Source organism: Callospermophilus lateralis, chromosome 13 (assembly GCF_048772815.1).
Source record: "Callospermophilus lateralis isolate mCalLat2 chromosome 13, mCalLat2.hap1, whole genome shotgun sequence".
NCBI classification, from domain to species: Eukaryota; Metazoa; Chordata; class Mammalia; order Rodentia; family Sciuridae; genus Callospermophilus; species Callospermophilus lateralis.
Genome location: NC_135317.1, coordinates 47,679,917 through 47,702,631, shown reverse-complemented (window position 1 = coordinate 47,702,631; position 22,715 = coordinate 47,679,917). Strand labels below are relative to the sequence as shown.

Sequence of the window (22,715 nt, the reverse complement as noted above, 5' to 3'; positions counted from 1 at the left end):
TACTCTAGAGTTCTTCTGCCATGTTTAGATTCGAGTTGCTTTTGTATTATTTATTAAAAAAGCAAATAGTTTATTCAGACTTTCAGAAAAAGGCATAAATGATTAGTAAACTTTTAAGAAAATTTTGAATATAATGCTAATTGCAAGCTATTACCAATTACTTATGTAGCTTTCCTTTTTAGACTAGTATTAGATACCTTATCATAATCCTATAGAATATAATTTGAATAATGAAATAACATTTAAAATTATTCAGTTCAAGGGCTGGGGATGTGGCTCAAGTGGTAGTGTGCTTGCCTGGCACGCGTACGGCCCAGGTTCGATCCTCAGCACCACATACAAACAAAGATGTTGTGTCCGCCGAAAACTAAAAAATAAATATTAAAAAAAATTCGCTCTCTCTCTCTTTAAAAAAAAATAAATAAAAATTATTCAGTTCAAGCTTCTTACTAATTTTTTTTACTGTTCCTTTCCTAAATCATCTTTTAAATTCCACTGCAAAAAGTGCAACCGTAGGGGCTGGGATTGTAGTTCGTGTGAGGCACTGTAGCTTGTTTCTCAGCACTACATAATAAAATAAGTAAATAAAATTAAAGGTATTGTGTCCATCTACAACTAAAAAAAAAAAAAAAATTCCACTAGCTAAGGAGCTTAATAGGCCCATTTTTTGTAGTATATTAGAATAATGGAATTTTTAGGGGGATGGTGGATGGTGGTCCGTTTTCCAGATATAACTGTATATTAGAATATTACATATCTTTAAAAATTCATATGTAGTGCTTCATTATTTTTTATTGATGGTTATTGTTCTGATTATTTTGGACTAGTGATTTATTGTGTTGTGATTTTATTTCTAAAGTGACTTAAAGTTAATTGAAAGTCATGATGTATCAGGAAAAAAGAGAGACCACAGCTCTTGAGCTAACTTAGCTCTTGAACTTGTGCATTTTGATAGTAAACTATGACTTTGGAAAGTAAACCCATTGAGATAAAACCTATTCTGATTCTGCGGCAATGGCTCAGTTTTAAAGTCTTGAAGGTTGAATTTGATAATCACATCTTATTTTTATCTGAAACTGTAAATCAGTTGCCTTATTTTCCAGTATTTTCATTGCATGTGGTTTCAATGGTTAAATCTGCCCTCAGTGATTAAAGAATCGCTTATAATGTTTGACTGAAAATGCTATAGGCTCTGAAATGGTTTCTAAGAGTAATAATATTTTGAGGATTGGTATCATTTTAGATTGCTTGTGGTGAATGTTTCCTGGGTACTTTTTTGAAGGTAATATTTTAGTGATGTTCACTTTTCAAAAATAACATTTGACACCTTTCTAATTTTTTTCCTTTTAGTGTTTACTTTGAAGATTGTGTGTGATTTTTTTTTTTTCTTTTTTAAAGCCATCTTCTGGTTTTAAAAAAAAAGTTTTTTTAGGTGCTAGAATGGTAATATCATTTTCCTAATTGATTACATGAGGTGGAAAAACAGGCTTGTTGATTCATAATGAAAATGTTTTTGTTAGACCTCCTTCATGGCATATTAGGTGTGTTGCCCCTCTTTAATCCATTCAATATTATTCATGTTGGTTTTAATGGAGGAAGCCAGAAAATATTTAGAAAGTTTTTGATTTTTGTGCGGTGTTATTTCAGAAGACTTACTGGTTGTCATTTGGGTCTTTAATGTACTTGTCAAAGCATTGTGTTGTGGAACTAGGAAATAAAATATAAAATTTAAAAATGTTGTGTTTGAGTAGCATAAATGAGACTTGTGGAACTAGGAAATAAAATGTAAAACTTAAAAATGTTGCGGTTGAGTAGCATAAATGAGACCCTGGTTCATTTCCCAGCACTACAAAAAGAATAAATAAAAAAAAAATTAATTACATAGCTAGAAGTTTTGTATATTCACTGGATTCTTTGGATTCTAATGCTTATGAGAAAATTCCTTTTGCATTTTGAATGTATGGATTGTATGCTTCTAGAGATTAACTTGATATTTCTCACTTTTAATATCAATTGGAAGAGCATTAGATTAGAGAACATCCAGACCTAAAAACTAGTTTGTTTTGCTAATTATTAGCATTGTGGTTGTGAATAAATCCTGTAACTGCACCGCCCCCCTCATGCCTGCTAAAGATCAAGGCTGAATTTGATAACTTCCAAGGCCCTTTCCAGATAAATGACTTGAGACCAATATATGAATTTTTTTTTTTTTAAATCTGTTACCTTGCTAGCAATCATTCATTGGGAACATTTTCATCAATCAATCAATCCATCAGTCAGTCAGAATGAGATTGTGACTCAGTGATGAAGTGCCTCGGGTCAATCCCTGATGCCAGGAAAGAAAGAAAGTAGAACAGCAAAATAATTCTCTCTGAATTTACTAAGTTTAAAATTGGGAAAAGGGCCGAGTTTTGCAACAGTTCTAAGAGTTTTTGCTGTGTGTTTATATGTGTGTATATATATGTATGTAAACATATACATATATGTGTATCGTACACACAGTAAAAAATATATATATATACTTTCATTTAAACAAGTTTTGTTTGTATAAAAAGTGGTTTAGGTTATAAGTGAATACAGCTTGCAATTTATTACATCATAAGTTGTCTGCCCCAAACTGTTCATTTTCTGCATTGTCAGGAGCTATTCGTTTTGATCCTTGAAATAATTGGATATTAATTGGTCAAATACTTAATTTCTATTTCTGGTGGATTTATTTTAGTACTTTTTTCTTTTTTTTAAATTTCATATTCCAGAAATTCTTGTGAATTATTTGTATTTTAAGTACCTTTTCCCCCCTGGTGCTTATTGAAAAAAATATTAATGGTACCATAGAAAAAGATATATAGTTTTATAGTGCCATTTAAGAATGAAGGAGAAATAACTGCACTTTTTAGGTTTAGTATGTAAGTAGAGTATAACTTTTAATGCCTAAATGTCATTATTTGCTTGTGGGAATTTTTCAAAATACCAATAGCTGGAGTGAGTAAATATTTATAAAGTTGTAGGATTCTGTAGTGGGGAATAGAAGGAGCACTGAGGTTTGATGAAACCTGTTTTGTTTGTGTTTTGATTTTACTTTGCTTAGTTATTGATTTTTAATGTCATTTCCCCCCCCTTATCCTCAGTATTCATTGTGTCTTTTAGATCCTCCTTTTGAAGTAGCTCATGAATCTTGTGTTCCATTTCTAGCTCAGAAGATGATTCTCCTTGGCCTGAATTAAAGAAATGGCGTACTGTTCCCTCCACATTACAACCTGAATCTCCTTTTAAGAAAAGCACATTGGCTTATTCTTTATGTAAAACCTATTTTAGTGCGTCCCTCTTGCCCTGAAGATACAATACAATTCAAGGCGTAGCTGGCTACATATTATTTTTACTTGTCCAGCCTTTGTACCTAACTCAGTTTTTTAAACACATTTTGGGTATCTCATATATGCTATTTCCTTCTCCCAGAATACTGTTTCTCTTTCAGCCCATTTTAACTATTAATTCCTTCCTACTTCCTACTCTTCTGGCTTCAGTGTGGAAGTTACTTTCTCTAACCTCTCAATCACAGCCTAGGCTATTTAGGACATCTGTTTATCACATGTAACACTTTATTATTTTTGGTGATTATATTGTAATGTCTAAAAGTTTTCCTTTCCCAAACTTAGTTTTCTCAGTTTTTCTGCCTTTTGTTAAATAGAAACTACAACCTTCCAGTGGCGAAGGCCAGTAATCTTCCTACTTTTCTACCTTCTGTTTTTTGCCTCTTGACCCTTCAGTGTGTATAGCAGCATTCAGATCAAGTTACTCCTCTTCCCAAAACCTTCTCAGATATCCTTATTATAGTCAACAAGGCCCTGCGCTGTTTGTTACTCCCCTTATTATTTACATCTCTGACCTCTTGTCTTTAGGTTATTCACTTGGTGAGCTTTAACCATCTGATCTTGGCCTGGAGCATTTCTAGAATGTTCCTGCCTCCTAGTCTTTCTTACTGGATATTTCAGATATAGTCTTGTCATTCAGGAATTTTGAAAATATGAAATGTGTGACTAAGAATAATTATCAGAGAGCAATAACAAATTAATTGAAATGGAATAATCAAAGGGTGACATAACCATATTTTTAATTCAGTGCAGGAACAGACTAGTCAAATGTTTGCTTTTTTCTTAATCTTTTCCTTACCAGAGGACTTAGGTATCTTAGAGACTTAAGTACAAATAATTTTGGGGTCTATAGAAGGGTGTGTGTGTGTGTGTTTAATAAAAAAGTGAATACATACTATAAAATGAATTGTCAATGATCCTAAGTTCTGTCAGTTTTTCAGTGCTGTTAGAAACATACTTTCAGTTTACTCATAACAAGAAAATAATTCTGACATTTTTGTGTGATCAGAAACATTATACCGTTTGTTTTTCAAAGTTTAATGTAGGGATTGCTTCCCTTAGAATCACTTGAGGTGTTTAGGAATGCCGCAGGGTCCCACTTAATACCAAATGAATGAGAACCTCCGCACATTTAACAGGCTTGTAAAACTCAGATTGATAATGACATTTCAAACTTTGGTAACCACTTGGTGCTGCTATATGACTGAATTATAATGGAATTTAGGAACTAAGAATTGAATTTTGTGGTATGATTAGTAGTAGGAGGTATGGAGTAGACATATAATTAAGTTAAAAATTTGAAAATATATTTAAATGGGTTTAAAAACTAGTTTGAGGGCTGGGGATGTGGCTCAAGCGGTAGTACGCTCGCCTGGCATGCGTGCAGCCCGAGTTCGATCCTCAGCACCACATACAAACAAAGATGTTGTGTCCGCCGAAAACGAAAAAAAAAAAATAAACATTAAAAAAAAAAAAACAAGAAAACAAACTAGTTTGAGGCCTTGATGGTAAGAAACATGGCCCTTTAAAGTCTGGAGAAGTACAGTCATCTCTGTATTTGGGGGTTGGTTCAAGGACCTTCCCATATATGTGCATCTGCTCATTTCAAGTTCCTTATATAAAATGGCATAAAATTGCATAGTATTTGCATATAACATACATCCTTCCATGTACTTCAGATCATCTCTACATTACTTGTCAGACTTTTCTGCCGTGTTTTCAGTGAAGATGTAGACCACTCTGCCCCAATTTTTTCCATGATTGGTTGGATCCTCAGGTATGGAACTCATGGATCCAGGGGCTGACTGTTGCCTCTTCCTTTTTTTTTTTTCTAAACTGAAATTTTGGATAAGATCCATTTGACATTTCCAGTACCCTTTGATTCAAACAAAGGAAACACATGATTCTGTAAAGATTTCTAGGAACGCCTGCTTTCTAGAGATGTATCTCTTCAAGGCCTTGGTTTCATTAGAATTTTTTACAATGCTTGTGAACTATTTTACATTAGCATTCAGTTTTTAGCATAGATGATTCATGCTATGTTGTGGTATGGAATGCTGTCCCCCCCCCCCCCCAGCAGTCCTTTTACTCAGTAAAAACTTTTCCTCTTTTATCCATTTAATATATTCTAATTTTGAGTGGAGATTGTCTCAGATGTTAGATAATATTAATTTGCATACTAATACGCTTCTGAAAAGGCTAAGCCAGTACTTCTTTTGGGGGGTTTGGGGAGGAGCTGGAAACTTTAGTTTTATTAATTGAATAGTGAGATATTTTTCCCATCTTGTTTAAAAAGCTTAAAGGTTTATAATAACCTGTAGATTTTTTAAATTTTAAAATATTTAATTGAAAAAGATTGCATACATTGAAGGTGTTCACTGTGATGATTTAGTAAGTGTGCACTTTGTTTAGTTTAACAAATTAACAGCATTATTTCCAGAAGGTGGTTTGTCTTATAACTGAAAGTTTGTATGCTTTGACCAACAACTCCTCAACCCAATCCCCAGTCACCATTTTCATTATCTGCTTCAGTAAATTCAATATTAGATTCCATGTATAGGTGAGATCATACAGTATTCATTTTTCTGTGTTATTTGATATAATGACCTACAGGTCATTACTGTAGGTTCAACTTTGTTGAAAATGGCAGGGTATCCTTTGTATGGCTGAATAGTACACCATTATATATACACCAGTTTTTTTTTGTACTGGGGATGGAACCTGGGGGTGCTTTACCACGGAGTTACATCCCCAGACCCTTTTATTTTATCTGTTTACCCATTGATGAATACTACTTGGGTTGTTTCCATATTTTGACTGTTGTGAATAATGCTTCAATGATCATGGGGTGCAGATCTCTTAGAGATGCCAGTTTATTTTCCTTTTGAGATGTATGTATATATACACACTTATATTGAAGTGGGATTATTAGATGGTGTGGTAGTTCCATTTGAATTTTTTGAGGAACTTTCATGCTGTTTTCTATAATGACTGTACCAGCTTATATATTAACTAACAGCGTACAGAGGTTCTTTTTTTTTTTTCTATGCCCTCACCAACATCTGTCTCTTTTTCATCATAGCTATCCATATAGATTATTGTGGCTTTGATTTGCATTTCTCTAGTGTTGAGTGATGCCAGGCATTTTTTCATGTATCTGCTGGCCATTCATAATGTCTTTAGAAAAATGTTTGTTCAGGTTGTTTGCCTGTTTTTTAATTGGAGGGTTTTCTTTTTCTCTTTTTTTTTTTTCTGTTGGTGCATTCCCTATATAATTTGAATATTAACTCTTTATCATATATTGTCTTGGAAGTATTCTTTTCATTGTATAGGTTGCCTTTTCATTTTGTGGTTTCCTTTACTGCATAACTTGTTGGTTTAATATAGTTCCACTTATTTTTGCTATTGTTCCTGCTTTTCTTAATCCACAAAATTAATTGTTTTAAGTAAGAATATGCACTACCTCTTTTTCTTTTTCAGAATGGTTATTTGGCATCTTGTGGTTCAATACACATTTAAAATTGTTTAATGTTGAAATGGCTTTTTAAAAATAAGAACAGGTAATGTAGGTGTTCTGGCTAGGTTTCTTATGTTAGGTCATGCCTGTCTCCCCCCACCCAAAGTCTGTTTGCACTCTTATCACCTGTTTCCCTGAAGTCAGATTGTGCCATGGTTGTGTCGTCATTAAAAGTTCTGCAGAGCTGATTTGAGCATACAACAATTTGACTAGACCACAAACAATTTGGGGACTCCATATTGGAGGTTGTTGAAGGTAAAAGCAGCACAAAGACATTAATTGGCTAAAGGTTGAGTGGTTGCCTTATTTGGACTATCCCTGTGGAAAGTTCAAGACAATATAACTAATACTCAGTTGGCTGCCTGTGATTAGCTGAGCTTAAGTTCAATTTTGCTTGCATAGGAAGCCAGAGTGCTAAAACTGCCTCAATCTAATGGCCTCCAGTTTAATTATTTTGTTATGAGTAGCAATCTGTTTATAAATTTAAAAAAAAAAGTTTTATGCAAGCAAACCAATCTGTGTATTTTCAGAATTATCACATGTCCTGTGTTATTGCACTTTAATATATCAAACTAAAATCATTGTATTAACAAAAAAGCTAATAGAATTGTTTGCTTTATAATCAAAATCTGCACTCAGGAAGTTTCAGGAATAAGGATACTCTGAAAAGATTAGATTATAGTTTGTTTACACTACACTTTTTATTTGATATAATTTGCAAGCGCTGCTTTAGGTACTATTGACAAGTTGGAAGATACCAGAAAATCCTAGAATGACAGATGTGAATATTGTATTTGGTACAAAACAACCCAGCTGAATTTGTTAATAAAAAAAAGTGGAATGTATAAGGTAAAGCTTTAGTGGGATTGTAGTGGTTTCCGAGATACTGATGTAACATAATACAGTACATACAGATGTCTATATTAAGCACCTGTTGTATGCTAGATAACTGTGGGTATTGTAGACAATTCTGCTCTCAAGAAAGTTTATGATTATTTTTTTAAAGAAACAGATGTTCTCTTGGGAAAGACAACAACATGTAATAAAGGAGTTGGAGATAAGTGCTGCTGTATAGGAAAAATTAAGCTGAATAAGGGAAATAAGATGCATGGGAAGTAAGTTGTTATTAAGAAATGAGGAAACTGGGAATTGTGGATGGGGGTGAGGGAAATGTATTCTAAGCGGAGAATGGTAAATGTGTCAAGGTCTTCTGGTCAGAGAATTTTTGAAACAAGATCACCTCCACCAGCATGTTTTAGAGTGAGGAAATGATAAAAGCATTAGGACAAGGACTCCAACCTATCTTGTCTTCCACTTACTAATTCTGAATTAGGGATTGTTAAAATTTTTGGTGTTGTGGTTTTCCTTATTCTCTGTTCCATGTCTTTTGCCCAAGTTGTGGATGTTTCAGTTTTCAAATTCTTAAGATTCGAGAATGTTTTCCTATTGCTGTATATCCATTCAGTGTAGATTCAGAACTTACTTTCAGGGAAGTTTTATTTCATTATATCCTTGAGTGTCCTTCCTGCTTTCTGTTCCTCTTTTTTAAATCGTGTCCCTCCCTTCCAGTTTTGCCTTCGTTGCCTTCATTTTTCAATATCTGGAATCTTTGTGCTTTCATCTTTGTGCTACTGTCCTACATGCTTTATGATATTTCTCTGATCTTTGTTCCTTATGGCTGTTTCAGCAATGTTGATTCTTGTTACTTCTAACATGGTTTTAGTATCTTTGATTTTATCCCTTAAGGTCCGCTTATTTTAGTTTCCCCCTTTATTTTGCACTGTCTTTATGCTTTGTTTCATAGCTTGTTTTTGTTACTCTCTGATTTATGTTGTGCTAATTTGACGGTTGTATAGGTTTTGTGTGGGAGGTTTCTATGTATTTGTCTTGAGTAACGTCATTCTTCTGGGCTTTGTGTGTGTGAATAAATTCTTATTGATTCTGACTATTCACCTGGACACTTAGAATTGTACCCTTAAAGATTGGAGGTTTATAATCTGAGAACTTCATCAGTGAAAGTTGTGTATTTAGAGAAGAATGATAAAGTGAAGTGTTAAGTTTTCTCTTTGAACTTTCACTATATTTGATGAATTCTTTCCAGTGAAATTTCACATCTAGAGGTCCAGGCAAAGGTTTAGACAGGCTTTTCTCTGATTCATGCAGATCTCTACTTCATTAGGCAAAAAGAAAAGCCAATCTGATGGGACAGGTGACCTTTCTTTTCTCTCTTTTGCCTACCACATTTTCAAAATATATAGATTTTAGAGGGATTGGAATTTTAGTACTTCCATGCACTTTGGTATGGATTTTATTGTCTCTTGAAATTATGTGACAGTGTTGGTTGAGTTGTAGCTATTTTCTTCGGTTTTGATTGCATGTCCTTTTAAAAAAATTTTTTTAGTTGTAGCTGGACACAATACCTTTATTTTATTTATTTATTTTGTGTTGCTGAGAATCGAATCCAGGGCCTCCCACATGTTAGGTGAGTGCTCTTTTGCTGAACCACAACCCCAGCCCTGATTGCATGTCCTTTTATGTTTTATTTTGCTTTTTGGAGGGGGGGTGCAGATGAAGTACTAAAAATTGAATCTAGTGGTGCCGAACCACTGAGCTATATCCTCAACCCTTTTTGTGTTTTTGTTTTTTAAGATTGGCAAGTTGCTTAGGGCCTTGGTAAGTTGCTGAGGCTGTTGATTTTAGTTACTTTTAATAGTTACTGTAGGGGCCAAATACAGAAACATGGTGTCAAGCTGTCATCTTAAAGTCTGCTTTTAGTGTATTTTTTAATATAAATTGTGCTGTATGGTTTCCTGTCGATTTTTACTTTAATCATTGAACTAATAATGGCTTTTGAATTTTTTTTTAACTTTTTGCTCTAATTAGTTATATATGACAGCAGAGTGCATTTTAATTCATTGTACACAAATGGAGCACAACTTTTCATTTCTCTGGTTTTACACCATGTAGAGTTGTACCATATGTGCAATCATACAAATACCTAGAGTAATGATGATCATCTCATTCCACCTTTCCTGCCTCTATGCCCCTTCCCTTCGCCCAATCCAGAGTTCCTCCATTCTTCCCATACGCCCAACCCCCTATGGAATAGCACCCACTTAACAGAAAGTTTGGTGTTTGGTTTTTTGGGGTTGACTTAACTTCGCTTAGCATAATGTTCTCCAACTCCATTCATTTACCTGCAAATGCCATAAGTTTGTTCTCTTTTAATGCTGAATAATATACTGTTGTATATATAACAGTTTCTTTATCCATCCATCTGTTGAAGGGCATCTAGGTTGGTACTACAGTTTAGCTATTGTGAATTGAGGTGCTATGAATATTGATGTGGCTGCATTACTATAATATGCTGATCTTTAAGTCCGTTGGGTATAGACTGAGGATTAGGATAGCTGGGTCAAATGGTGGTTCCATCCCAAGTTTTCTAAGGAATCTCCATACTGCTTTACAGATTGGTTGCACCATTTTGCAGTCCCTCCAGCAATGTATGAGTATGCCTTTTTCTCCACATCCTCACCAACACTTGTTATTGCTTGTATTCTTAATAGCTGCCATTCTGACTGGGTGAGATGAAATCTTATTTTTGATTTTCATTTTTCGCATTACTAAAGAAGCTGAATATTTTTTCATATTTGTTGATGGCTTGTATATCTTCTAAGAAGTGTCTGTTCAGTTCCTTAGCCCATTTATTGATTGGATTATTTATTATTTTTTTTGGTGTTAATTTTTTTTTTAGTTCATATATTCTAGAGATTAATGCTCTGATATTCATGTAATAAATATGTTCTCATATTCTGTGGGCTCTGTTTTCATATTATTGTTTGCTGAGAAGCTTTTTAGTTTGAATCTGTCCCCTTTATTGATTCTTGATTTTATTTCTTGTGCTTTAGGAGTGTGGTTAAAGAAGTCAGGACCTAATATGACATGATGAAGATTTGGGCCTACTTTTTCTTCTGTTAGGTGCAGGGTCTCTGGCCTAATTCCTAGGTCCTTGATGCTCTTTTCAGTTGAGCTTGTGTGCATGGTGAGAGATAGTAGTTTAATTTCATTTTGCTGCATATGGATTTCCATGAACTAATGGCTTTTAAAGTCAGTTTGGAAGTTGTCTTTTAAGATAACTTTTTATGATTACTTTGATATTGTTAATTTCTTCTTACCTGAATTTGGAATTCCAGCAGTTAAATAAATGGTGGAACACGTAATTGTCTCTCATATTATATATACATGCACACGTAGAAGACGATAATGTCATTAAAAATGACACAGTTTTTATTGATAAATGAAGATGTCTGGATATTACATAGAAAAAAATCACAAAATATCAGTTTTATCTTTGGGGATAAGTTCTTTATGTAGAAAAAGAGCCTACAGGGATAGAATTGTTTGCTAATGCTTTTTCTGTTCTGATTATTTTGATACCTATTGTGTATTTTTAAAAAATAGTATTGCAATTGAAAAAATTTGTAGAAATAGACTTGAGAATGTTGTTGTTGACAATGTTCTTGCTGTTAAAATACCTGTTGGTAAATTACTATGTAAAAATCATCTCTGTTAGAAGTTGATTATTTTCATGGAAAGGAAATATTTGTCTATTCTTATCACTGTTAAATGCCTTTGTTTAATTCTGTTTGATTTTTCTCACATTCTCTCTGTTGGTACTTACGCACACACTCTTACTTTTTTTTTTTGGCACTGGAGATTGAACTCAAGGGCACTCAGCCACTGAACTCAGGGGAACTCAAACCACTGAGCCACATCTCCAGCCCTTTTTTGTATTTTATTTAGAGACAGGGTCTCACTGAGTTGCTTAGTGCCTGCTGTTGCTTAGGCTAGCTTTGAACTCTTGATCCTCCTGCTTCATCCTCCTGAGCTGCTGGGATTACAGGCATGTGCCACTGTGCCCGACTATTGGTAGCATTTTTTTTTTTTTAAAGATAACATTCAAGAATATGGATAACATCCATATCTTTCCATTGTGTATTTTTCTACTAAGGCATATATAGTAGTGAATTCTCTTAATCCTTATTATATTGCTCTGTTTTCTTTCTTTCCTTCCTTCCTTCCTTCCTTCTTACCTTTCTTTCTTTCCTTTCTCTTTTTCTTTCTCTTCTCTTCTCCTCTCTTCTCTCTTCTCTTCTCCTCTCTTCTCTCTTCTCTTCTCTCTCTTCTCTCCTCTCCTCTCTTCTCTCTCCTCTCTCCTCTTCTCTTCATTTATTTCAGTGCTGCAATAGAACCCACGGCCTTGTGTATGCTAGGCAAGAGCTCTACCTCTGAACTTTGCCCCCAGTCTGATTCTTGTTTTGTCAGAATTTGTAGTTGGTTACTTTAGATTGAATCTATCTATTTCTGGAACAGATCATAGGAATTACTTAATCCTTGAAAATGTGAAACATCTCTTCATTAAACCTTTTCATATGTAATCTGTGCCTGCCTGTAGCTGTTACTGGACTTACCTTATAGTAACTAACATTTACATTTGCCTCTTAATGAGTATCAAGTTGTTTTGAAAAATGTGGTAATGTTTTCTTTCCCCTTTAATATATAAGTATATCACAGTTAGAGAACAACTATAAAAGGTGTCCAGTGTTAAAGTTTTCAGTTAGCTATATCCAAAATGATGACTAAACAGCAAAAGCAGGTGGAGTTTTAAAATAAATGCTTTCTGGTGTGCCCATGTCTCTATTGAGATACACCTAAGCAATATTGAAAATGTAACTTTTCTGTATAATATGTTGCCTTTTTCTCTTTTAATACTTCATATTTTTTTTGGGAAAGCACTGTTCAGTTTGTTACATCTGTAATGGAATAGAGGCTAAAGCAGTTTTTAATCAGTAGCAAGTGATTTATTTTCAGTGGGTATTGCAGGTACTGTTCATCTTAAAACTTTTTTGCCTTGCCATAATAATTATAATTAACTGGTGATGTTGATATGCCTGCATGTAAAACATAGAATTTGTCCCCAATACCCAGAATAAGGGCAGCTCCCTTTTTACTGATGAGTTTGTTTTTAGAATCTACTAACAAATGAAGGCAATATTGTACTCAGTTTATATTCATGAATATATTCAAGGAGTTTTCTTATAGTGGACATGTGAAGTACTTAAACAGGAAAACATAACATTGTAATTTATGCTATAAAGGAAATAGTTGAAATTTTATGGGCATAATATATGCTTTGGTTAAGGAAAGGCTTTTATAGAGGTTAACTAATGTATAAACACCTAAGAATAGCCCACTCAAAAAAGAATTCTGTGGCTTTAGAAAAGTGGGAGAAATTAGGAAGCCATTTCTTTAGGGGAAAAAAAAATTCTCTTTTGTTTCTTGTGTTGTCTTTAAAAATATTCTTTAGCATGCTTTTTCATGATCTCAACATTTTACACAAGCATGAGAAATATACTCAAAAGTGAAGGTGGGTTCTTAAGTAATTTTGAGGGTTCCTTGCTGAGAACATGAGGTTCATTTTTCATTAATTTAGCATTCAGGGCCCCTGAGTAGTCATTGGCTTAACTCGACTTTACACCCTTCACACCCTATTGTCTCTATATAGGAACTTCATATTCTTGTCAAACTACTTTTACTCTTTGTCACCCTCTGTCTTTCTACTTTCATGCTGTTGCTTATCTTATTTCCCTTAATTAATTAAAATTTACTATTTCATTGAATCCAGTTGAAATATCTTCCATTTGATGGTCATAGTTTTTCATACTGTCTTAATGTAATAGCTCAAGTGTGAGATATAAGGAGAGCATAAAATACTTGAAGATTTCTTTATGTTCATTTTCACCCCTTATCATTTTGCTTAATTTAATAGATTCATGAGGTGAAATTACTTGGAGACACCTACAGATATGTCAGGGCTTGCTGTTCTCTTCGTTGTACTGTACTTTAAAAGGCATCACTGATTCCAAATCAATTTTAGAACATTACTAAAAAGAAATCGTTTAGGGCTGGGGTTGTGGCTCAAAGGTAGAGCGCTCACCTACCATGCGTGAGGCACTGGGTTTGATCCTCAACACCACATAAAAATAAATTAAACGTTGTGTCCATCTAGAACTAAAAAATACATATTATTAAAAAAAGGGCATCAGCTTGCAAAAGGCTAATTCTTGGTTTCTCAACTTCATTGCTTGCTCATCTTTTTTAGATTGTAATTTGATAAATTTTCCTAAAACGTTTGACTTTTAAAATACTTTATTCTTTTCTCTCAGCAATACTTTGCTGCTGCTGCTGCTTCATCATCATCAACATCATCATCATCATTTTGTAATGAGGTCTCAACGTGTTCCCTAGGCTGGTCTCCCAACTTGTGCACTAAATGATCTCTGGTGTGGCAGAGAAAAACATTCCTTCTTTAGACTAATCACTTAATTCTTAAAAATAGGAAAACATAAGAATTAATGTAGAATGTAGTCTTCATACATAAAAATAACTGTTCATCAGGGGTGTGTTATGAGGGCTTACTTTAAATTGGGCGGTCAGAAAGGTGTTTTTGAAGATGTGGCATTTTAAGAGACCTAAAGATTAACCAAGAAATGGGCAGAGTAGAAAATAGAGCAGAGGGAATGGACTGTCTGAAAAGTCAGCAGGGATCAAAAGACTTTGTGGTCTTTGTAATCTCGCACATTGTCAAGCAGTATCTTAATTTGACAAGTGTCAATGACCATAGGTTAGATGCCTTCATTTTTATTTAGTTAAATGCAAAATCTGAACTGAAGCCTACATTGCCTGACTTATGTTCACTAAATGAGTGGTTCTCAAATCTGATTAGGCCTGGCTAACCCTTTTAAAAATACTTCACTTTACCATTTCAAAAATTTGAGCTATGACATATTATGAATTTTACCATTTCCTCCAAAAGACCTCCATACCCATTCAGCAGTCCCTCTTCATTTTTTCCTTGAACTCCCAACTTCCCAGTTATTGATCTACTTTGTTTCTGTAGATGTTCCTATAATGGGTATTTTTCATGTAAGTGAATTTGTATGGTCTTTGGTGACTGGCTTCTTTCAAGTGTCTTCTTAAGTTTAGAGTTCGTCTGTTATATCATGTATTAGTAATTAATTTTTTTCCAGCCTCAGGTTAAAGTTTCTTTACTTCAGTAATTCTCAGTCTATAAAGTACACTTAAATTTATCTATGAGAGAATGTTGCATATAGCTGTTCCAGATTTACATAGCCACGTAGCATTTTCTGATCAAATCTGTAGGATTAAGTGTTGAGAAAAGATGAATTAGGTACTGTGTTTAAGTAAGGTAGTCATATAAGGTATCATAGATTGATTTTTAGTAACAGTTTTATTGATGTATAATTCACACAGCATACAAAATAGCCATTTAAAGTGTTCAAGACAGTAGTTTTTAATATACTCAAAGTTACACTGATTCCAAATCAATTTTAGAACATTACTAAAAAGAAATCATATAGCTATCTATCCCTCTCAGTCTCCTATTTGCCCTCAGCTCTAGAAAACTGTATTTTCTGTCTACAGATTTGCCTATTCTGGATGTTTCATATACATGAAATCACACAGTATGTGGCCTTACTGGTTATTTCACTTGTGGATGCTCAAATTCCTTATTGGCATAGTGCTTGCTTTTAATCTATACATGTCTTCCCATATACTTCATATCATCTTCTAGATTACTTTTAATACCTAATACTATGTTAATGCTATATATAAATAGTTATTAACTGTAGGGAATAATGACTTAAAAATAGTCTGTACATGTTCAAATCAGGTACTTTTTTTCCTGAGTGTTTCCCATCAGAAATTTTGTGGTACTGGGGATGGAACCCAGGGGCTCATGCATACTAGGCAAAGTGCTCTGTCACTGAGCTACCCATACCCCCAATCATCCTATCTATAATTGAAGCTATGAATACAGAGGGCCAACTATGTGTTTTCTCATTCTATGGATTATCTTCTCACTTTAAAAAAAAAATTTTTTTTTTGGATTGGACACAATACTTTTATTTGTTTTTATGTAGTGCTGAGGATTGAACTCAGTGCCTCATGTGTGCTAGGCAAGCACTCGACCACTGAGCTATACCCCCAGCCCATCTTCTCACTTTTTGATGGTGTCCTATTAAAGCACAAGTTTTTGACAGTGTTCAGTTATCTGTTTTCTTCCTTTGTTTCTTATATTTTAGGCCTCTGTTTTTCTTAGGAGTTTTATAATTTTAGATTTTACACGTCAGTCTATTTTGAATTCAATTTTGCATAGGTTGTGTAGAAGGGATTCATTCTTTTTCTTGTGGCTCCTCCTCTTTTTAAATATTTTGTAAAATTTCCATTGATAAATGCAAGCTACACATGTAAGTAGGAAAGATGATAGCTCCAAAGAAGATAATGTTTATGAAATTTGCACAAACTGGGTTTGTATCCCTGTGCTAAAAATACTTATGATTCAGGCAGTCTGGCTGGGCACAAAATAACAGAGCTGCCACACAGCCTTGTAGGTTCAAACAGCAACTTTTATTCCCGAACTCTCACCAGCCCCCCCCCCCCCCCCCCCCCCCCCCCGCCCCCACACTTCCTGGGAACACACTGCCTCCACCCGGCTCCTTGGGCCAATTCCCTAGAACTCAAGGGGAACTCCAGAGTAGTCCTTGAGGCAGCAGGATCCGCCCTATTCCCCCAGGAGCTGCCCTAATCCTGGAGCAGGGTCACCTTTCAACCATTCCCTCTAGCAAAATGCCAGGCTTCATTGGACTAAACTGTGGCTCTCAACATCTCCCTGCTTCTGTTTAATTAAACAACACGCATGTGGCTTAGGGACTGTGCCTGTCTTAGGTTGTCCAATACTACATATGGTTCTTACCCGTCATCAGATGAGCTGACCTCAAGGCGTCAGCCTCCTGTCTTAGGTTGGTTCCATTGTAATTGGATCTTACCCGTCTTTGGCTATCAGTCCAGCATACAGCCATACTTGTGGATAGGCCTTTGCACCAGTGGTGGTGGGGGGTGAGGTTCTTTGCTTCACCTCTGTTGGCCCCCAAATTTGGCCTTGGTGCCAGTGGGGGGGTAAGGTTCTTTGCCTCACTTCTGTTGGCCCCCAAATTTTAGACCATCACAAGCAGAAAGGGAGGAGGATGCAGAATGCCATGGCACCAAGCCAAATGACGGTTCTTTTTGGAAAAATCGTACCACTGATGACACCATCAGCAAAGATACCTCAGCAATACCACAATTCGCTGCACCAACAGATAGTTCACAATGCGTGCAAGTGATACATAGTCCAGGCAAGTTCTGCAAACAGTTCAAAGCAGAGGAATCCTTTAATATGTCCATTTCCTCCCTAAGTAAATCGACTCCTTGATTGAGTATCACTTGTTGAGTTATTACTCATTGATGCATCAGTTTATACAGTTTACTGTGATAGCTATCGAAGAAGCTGTAGTTTAGTTTTATCTTTGTCTTCACCGGCACTGGGATGAAGATAGGAATTCTGCCAATGATGGCTAAAAAAAAAATTATGTAACATTCCAGCAGGCACTAAGAAAACAATTTTCTGAAAAATTTACATTATCCTGAACAGAATTATTAAATATAATTAAAAGGAAAGGTGAAAGTAAACAGATCTGTTAACCACCTTTAAAAACAATCCTTAACAGCTGTTTACCTAATTTATTTATTTATTTTAAATTTTTTTTTTAGTTATTGACAGACCTTTATTTTATTCATTTATTTATATGCAGTGCTGAGAATTGAACCCAGTGCCTCACATTTGCAAAGCAAGTGCTCTACCACTGAGCCACAACCCCAACCCCAGTTTACCTAATTTAAATTAAACCATTTAAATCACGTGAATAAATAAAATATATTCTGATCCATTTTTTCATGAGCACTTCTCATATATATGGACATATGCACATACAGACATACAACACATAACATAATAGTAAAGGCCTTGTAGCTTTTCACAGGTGAAATCTCCATTGCAATGTTTAAAAACTCCACAGACAAAAAATAGAACTGATCAGCAAAACATTAGCCTAGGTCTGTATGAGCTCAAAATAAAATAAAACTTCATGTTGTGGGAAAAGGCAATAATAAAAATAGATATTGAAAAAAGCATCCTGGTTACCACCTGGGTTTGACTCTTCTTATGATATCCCATCCTTCTTCCTGTAACTTGCATATGAGTCTGAAGGTATTCCCACAAGTAAGCCCCAAGGTTTCTTACATTTGAAATAGGCCTTAATGGTGTTCATTATTCATTAGCCTCCAGGTGTGGGAGAATCACTGTTGCAGATGTAAGAATAGCCAAACTGGAGTTCTGAATATCAGCTGTTATGGATTTGAGCCAAATCATCTTCTTTTTGGTCTGTAGAAATCGCTTTGGTTAATCTCTCTGGAATCCAAATCGGCTGCTCTTCTCCCTGTGGAAAGTACTATTAAAACATGATTCAGTGTGGCAGTACTATTTTTCAAGCATTATTAATATAATTCATTAAGAGCAATATTTTTGAGTTATCTCTGCCACTTTAATGTTTAGTTCTAACTCCGGTTAACAAAGGAATCTTGGTAACATTTATTTATGATGTATATAGTACAGATGTGTTTTTTGCATTACTGTCAGAGATTTTTTCCAAGTTGTAAACATACTGGTAAAAGTTCCAAACAATTTTAAATGCTATACCTTACAATTTGCATAGCACTTGTGTTTCTAGAAAATTCAGCATACTGTCTTAAGGTAGGAATGGGTTCTAAACTCATCTGATTACAGTTTTTCTGACAGACATAGGATAGTTCTTTGAATGTCCTGTGCACAGTGGACATCCCTATCCGCTTTCTACTTTATGTCAGTGGGTGCCTTCATCTAGAGCATTTGCTGTCCAATGAGCTAGGTACACAATTTAATTTTCTAGTAGGCACTATTTAAAGTCAGTTTTGATTTTGTGTACTATTAATCAAATATATCCAAAGTAATAATGCAGTACGTATGAAAAATGTTACTGAAAGTTTGCATTCTCTTGTATTGAGTCTTTGAATCTGGTGTGTATTTTATACATACAGCAAATCTCAATTCTTAAGCTTTGTTTCAAGTGTTCAGTAGCTATGTGTGACCAGTGGCTACCACTGAATAGAGCACACATCTAAAAGTAACTCCAATAGCTGACTGTCAAATGCAAGTCTATGGTTGACGCATCAAATCTGTTCTCTTCTCTCCCAGAGACATTGTCTTGTTATTGTATTTGTTGCTGCCCAGGCAAGGCACCTAAAGAAAATTCAAGTTTGCTTCTTTATCTTTTCATGACTCTGTGTGTCAAATTGCATTTTCTCCTTTGTCCACTATAACAACAGCTTCAATGCTAAGAGCTTCACTTCCACCTCCATGTCCTCAGCCCCAGCAAGCTGCATTTCTATCCTAATGCTTTTTTGCATTTTTAATATCCCTTGAAGCAGTCTATAACCACATGGAGCTGTTTGCCTGTGCTGCTCAAGTTTTCATTAGTGCTCTGGTTGCATAATGCAGTGGTTTGCTCCTACTCTTTCACAAGACTTACTTTTACTGTGCCATATTGCAGAATTTCAAAGTTTTTCAAAGAAAGCATCATATCAGAAATACCTGTTACAGGTGTGTGGCTTTCTTGGCAAAATCCCCTAAGTAGTCTAGTTAAATTTGTTCTGAAGGATGTAGAATCTGGTCCCTATCTTGGAAACTCCCCTCTCCGAAAATGTATTCTCTTTAACAGTGGATTCAGTTTTCTCTTTAAGTTCTTGGGTTAGTGTTCCTGTTGCTTCTGATGCTGCTGCCGTCGCCCCCGCCGCCCCCCCACCCCCAAAACCCACATATTAGACATTTAGCTAACTGATGTCTTCTGTCAGGCTGATGGAAGACTTTCTATTTTTTCAGAAGAAAAAGCTTACTTATTGGGAACTCATTTGAATTTTCATTGATAATCACTAAGGGAGTAGATTCCTGGATCTTAACCTTGTAAGAGATCATTAAACTTAAAATCTTATGTTCACAGAGCACTTTACCTATTATGTCTGGACACTTAATTTTCCCCCTTTTGTAGATTTAAGCATAGACCATTATGTTAAGACTGTGTGCAAATAAGTATCAGAGAAGCGTATCTAATCTAGGCGGCTTTAATAGATTACTTAGGGGTCATTTTAATCAGTAACATTGACTTTTCTTCCATTCTTGACATTATTTTATGGAAGTTTCCATGAAAATATCAACATGCAGAGTATAAAAGATATTCTAGTAGTCCTTATTATTTCTGAATATTTCTTATTATGGTGCAAAACTAATTTTTAAAAAACTGAGTTATAGCTGAAAAGCACAAAGTTTAGCATAGAGCCAAGATTTTATTGAGAACTTGAGGCAGTAGTTTTTGTTACTAAGCATTGGGGATCCTAAGACCAGTCCCATGTTCAATGATTGTCTGAAGGCTCACAGGACCAAGACAGTAGTCATTGTCATGGCTGTGGCTTAATTATAAAATGAAAAGGGAAAAGGCATATGGGGACAAAGTGGAGGAATATAGATGTAGGCTTCCTAAGTTATCTATCTTCTTGTAGCCTGGGACAAGTGATGCACTTCATTTCTTTCAGCAGCAGATTGTGATGATACTAAATGTTTTCTGTTTTAAAATTCGGATTTGGCTACCTTGTAGGTACCCTCTGCTTAATACACACAAACAGTTTAGACTTCCGTTTATAAAGCAAGTACTTAACAGACTATTTTAGGCACAAACAGCGTAGGTACAAGGAACAATTAAAACTTTACTGAAATCCTGGTCCCCACATGACTGCCAAGGGCCTGTACTATGCAAGCAGGCCTTTTAAAGGGTAGTAGTCTTACATCTGTTCTGTTAATTTTGACTGACAGCTTTGTGTTCATTCATAAAGCGTTTATTGCCTTCTATATTAAAAAGGGGGTTTAGGGTGTTTTACATAAATAGATAACATACAGTAAAACAAGTGGATGAAGAAATCATCAGCCTCTCTCCAGCATCAAGCTTCTTGATAAATTTCCTCCATCCTTACATTTGTCCTTAAGTAACCATTGTATGTATTTAAAGTAATTCTCTTTTTGTCTTTTATGACATCTGTAATTTTGTGGGGTATTTGAATCTGCTTAGAGCTTCCCTTTATGAAGAGTATTCTTATCCAGGATTAAATCATGGCCATTGCCATTTCTCTTGCCATATATTCTTCCACATTTTTATTGTAAGGCAGTTGGTCTTCTTTTGACCTCTAATGGAGAAGACTTGGGAAGCTAAGTATGCCCTTTTTTCCCCCTGAGTTCTAGTTTTATATAGATCTCCTCTTTTATTTTGAGTACCTGAAACCTTACAGTCGTCATCATCTGTCTCAGTTCAGTTTTCCTTTTAGCCATTTATTTTTTTCTAATGAAAGTAATTACTTCTTAACTCCTTTCTACTCTTACCTGCTATGATTCTGACTGCTAATTCATGGCTCACTGGACCATTTAAATACACTCCTCCCACCTTCAGTTGTGTATCATTAACAAGTTTTTTAAAGTTTGGATTTTTATACCCTGGTTTTTTGTAAAATACTAGAGAAACCATCATCCTTGACAGTTGTTGAGATGTGTAGATTATTCATAAGATTCAAGAGTTTGTCTGAAACAATTGTTAAATGGAGTTGGTCCTGTTAGAAGATACTGAGTGTCCCTCTCTTGAGGGACAGCTTGAAAACTTTCATGCTATTTCATTTTAAAAATTGGCAAGACTATTAGTAAGCAAGTTAGAATTATTTATAAGAAATTAAAATATGTAACAACAGTGATAATGGTACCATTTTCAGTCAGTTGAATTTTTATAAATTTCTGTGTATATTGTGTGTTTCTTTTTTTAAAAAATATTTTTTTAGTTGTAGTTGGACAACAACATCTTTATTTTGTTTATTTTTATGTGCTGAAGATCCAACTCAGGGCCTCGCACGTGCTAGGCGAGTGCTCTATTGCTGAGCCACAATCCCAGCCCCTGTGTTTTTCTTCAGTAAATTTTTCTTTTAAAAAAATCTATAAATTGCTAGCAGTGATAGAGATTTTTGTTCATCTAATTGTAAAAAAAAGCATTGTTTCATATATGTAATCAGCTATGTAACATATTTTAAGTGCATATTCATTGTAGGGTTATAAATACTTTATAGCATGAAAAGTGTAAATTATCTCTATTCCTAATGGTCATATGAAGTGTTGATTTAAAGATATAAAATGATCTGTGGTATGATAAAAACCAGATGAAATAAAGTTCTAATTCTCTTTGTTCTTTATTTTTTTTTAAGGGACCAGTTACTCTCCACAAGAAAATTCACACAACCATAGTGCTCTTCATAGTTCAAATTCACATTCTTCTAATCCAAGCAATAATCCAAGCAAAACTTCAGATGCAGTAAGTATTATGTTAATTTCCAAATTAAAAAAAAATGACTGAAATATAAATTCTATGCAGGTCATATTTAGATCTAATGTTTTGTTTTTTAAAAAATGTTTTAATCAAAGTCTATCCCCATCCCCTTTTTTGTACTGAGGATTAAGACTCAAGGGCACTTAACTTTTTGTATTTTATTTAGAGAGAGGGTCTCACTGAGTTTTTTAGGGCCTCACTAAGTTGCTGACACTGCTTCAGACTCCTGAGAAGGTTGACCTTTTCCTAATATATTTACTTGATACTAATTTTATGAGTATTTCTATACAAAATAAAATATTGCCTTATTATCTGAAATATTATCTGAAAACTTCTAGTTAATAATAAAGTGGTTTAACTTAAGATTGCTCTCTTTCCATAATATGTGAATTTATTACAGCATGTGTTTATTACTATCAT

General features: G+C 34.7%; 1 protein-coding gene across 6 annotated transcripts in view; it reads left to right on the top strand.

Moving 5' to 3' along the window:
- Positions 1-22,715, top strand: part of Wac (WW domain containing adaptor with coiled-coil) — a 74,156-nt gene that overhangs the window by 16,104 nt on the left and 35,337 nt on the right. For all 6 annotated transcript variants that reach the window (XM_076832153.1, XM_076832154.1, XM_076832151.1 and 3 more), the window contains exon 4: positions 22,174-22,280. In XM_076832153.1, coding sequence (XP_076688268.1) covers positions 22,174-22,280 — 107 coding nt within the window. The remainder of the gene's footprint in view (positions 1-22,173; positions 22,281-22,715) is intronic.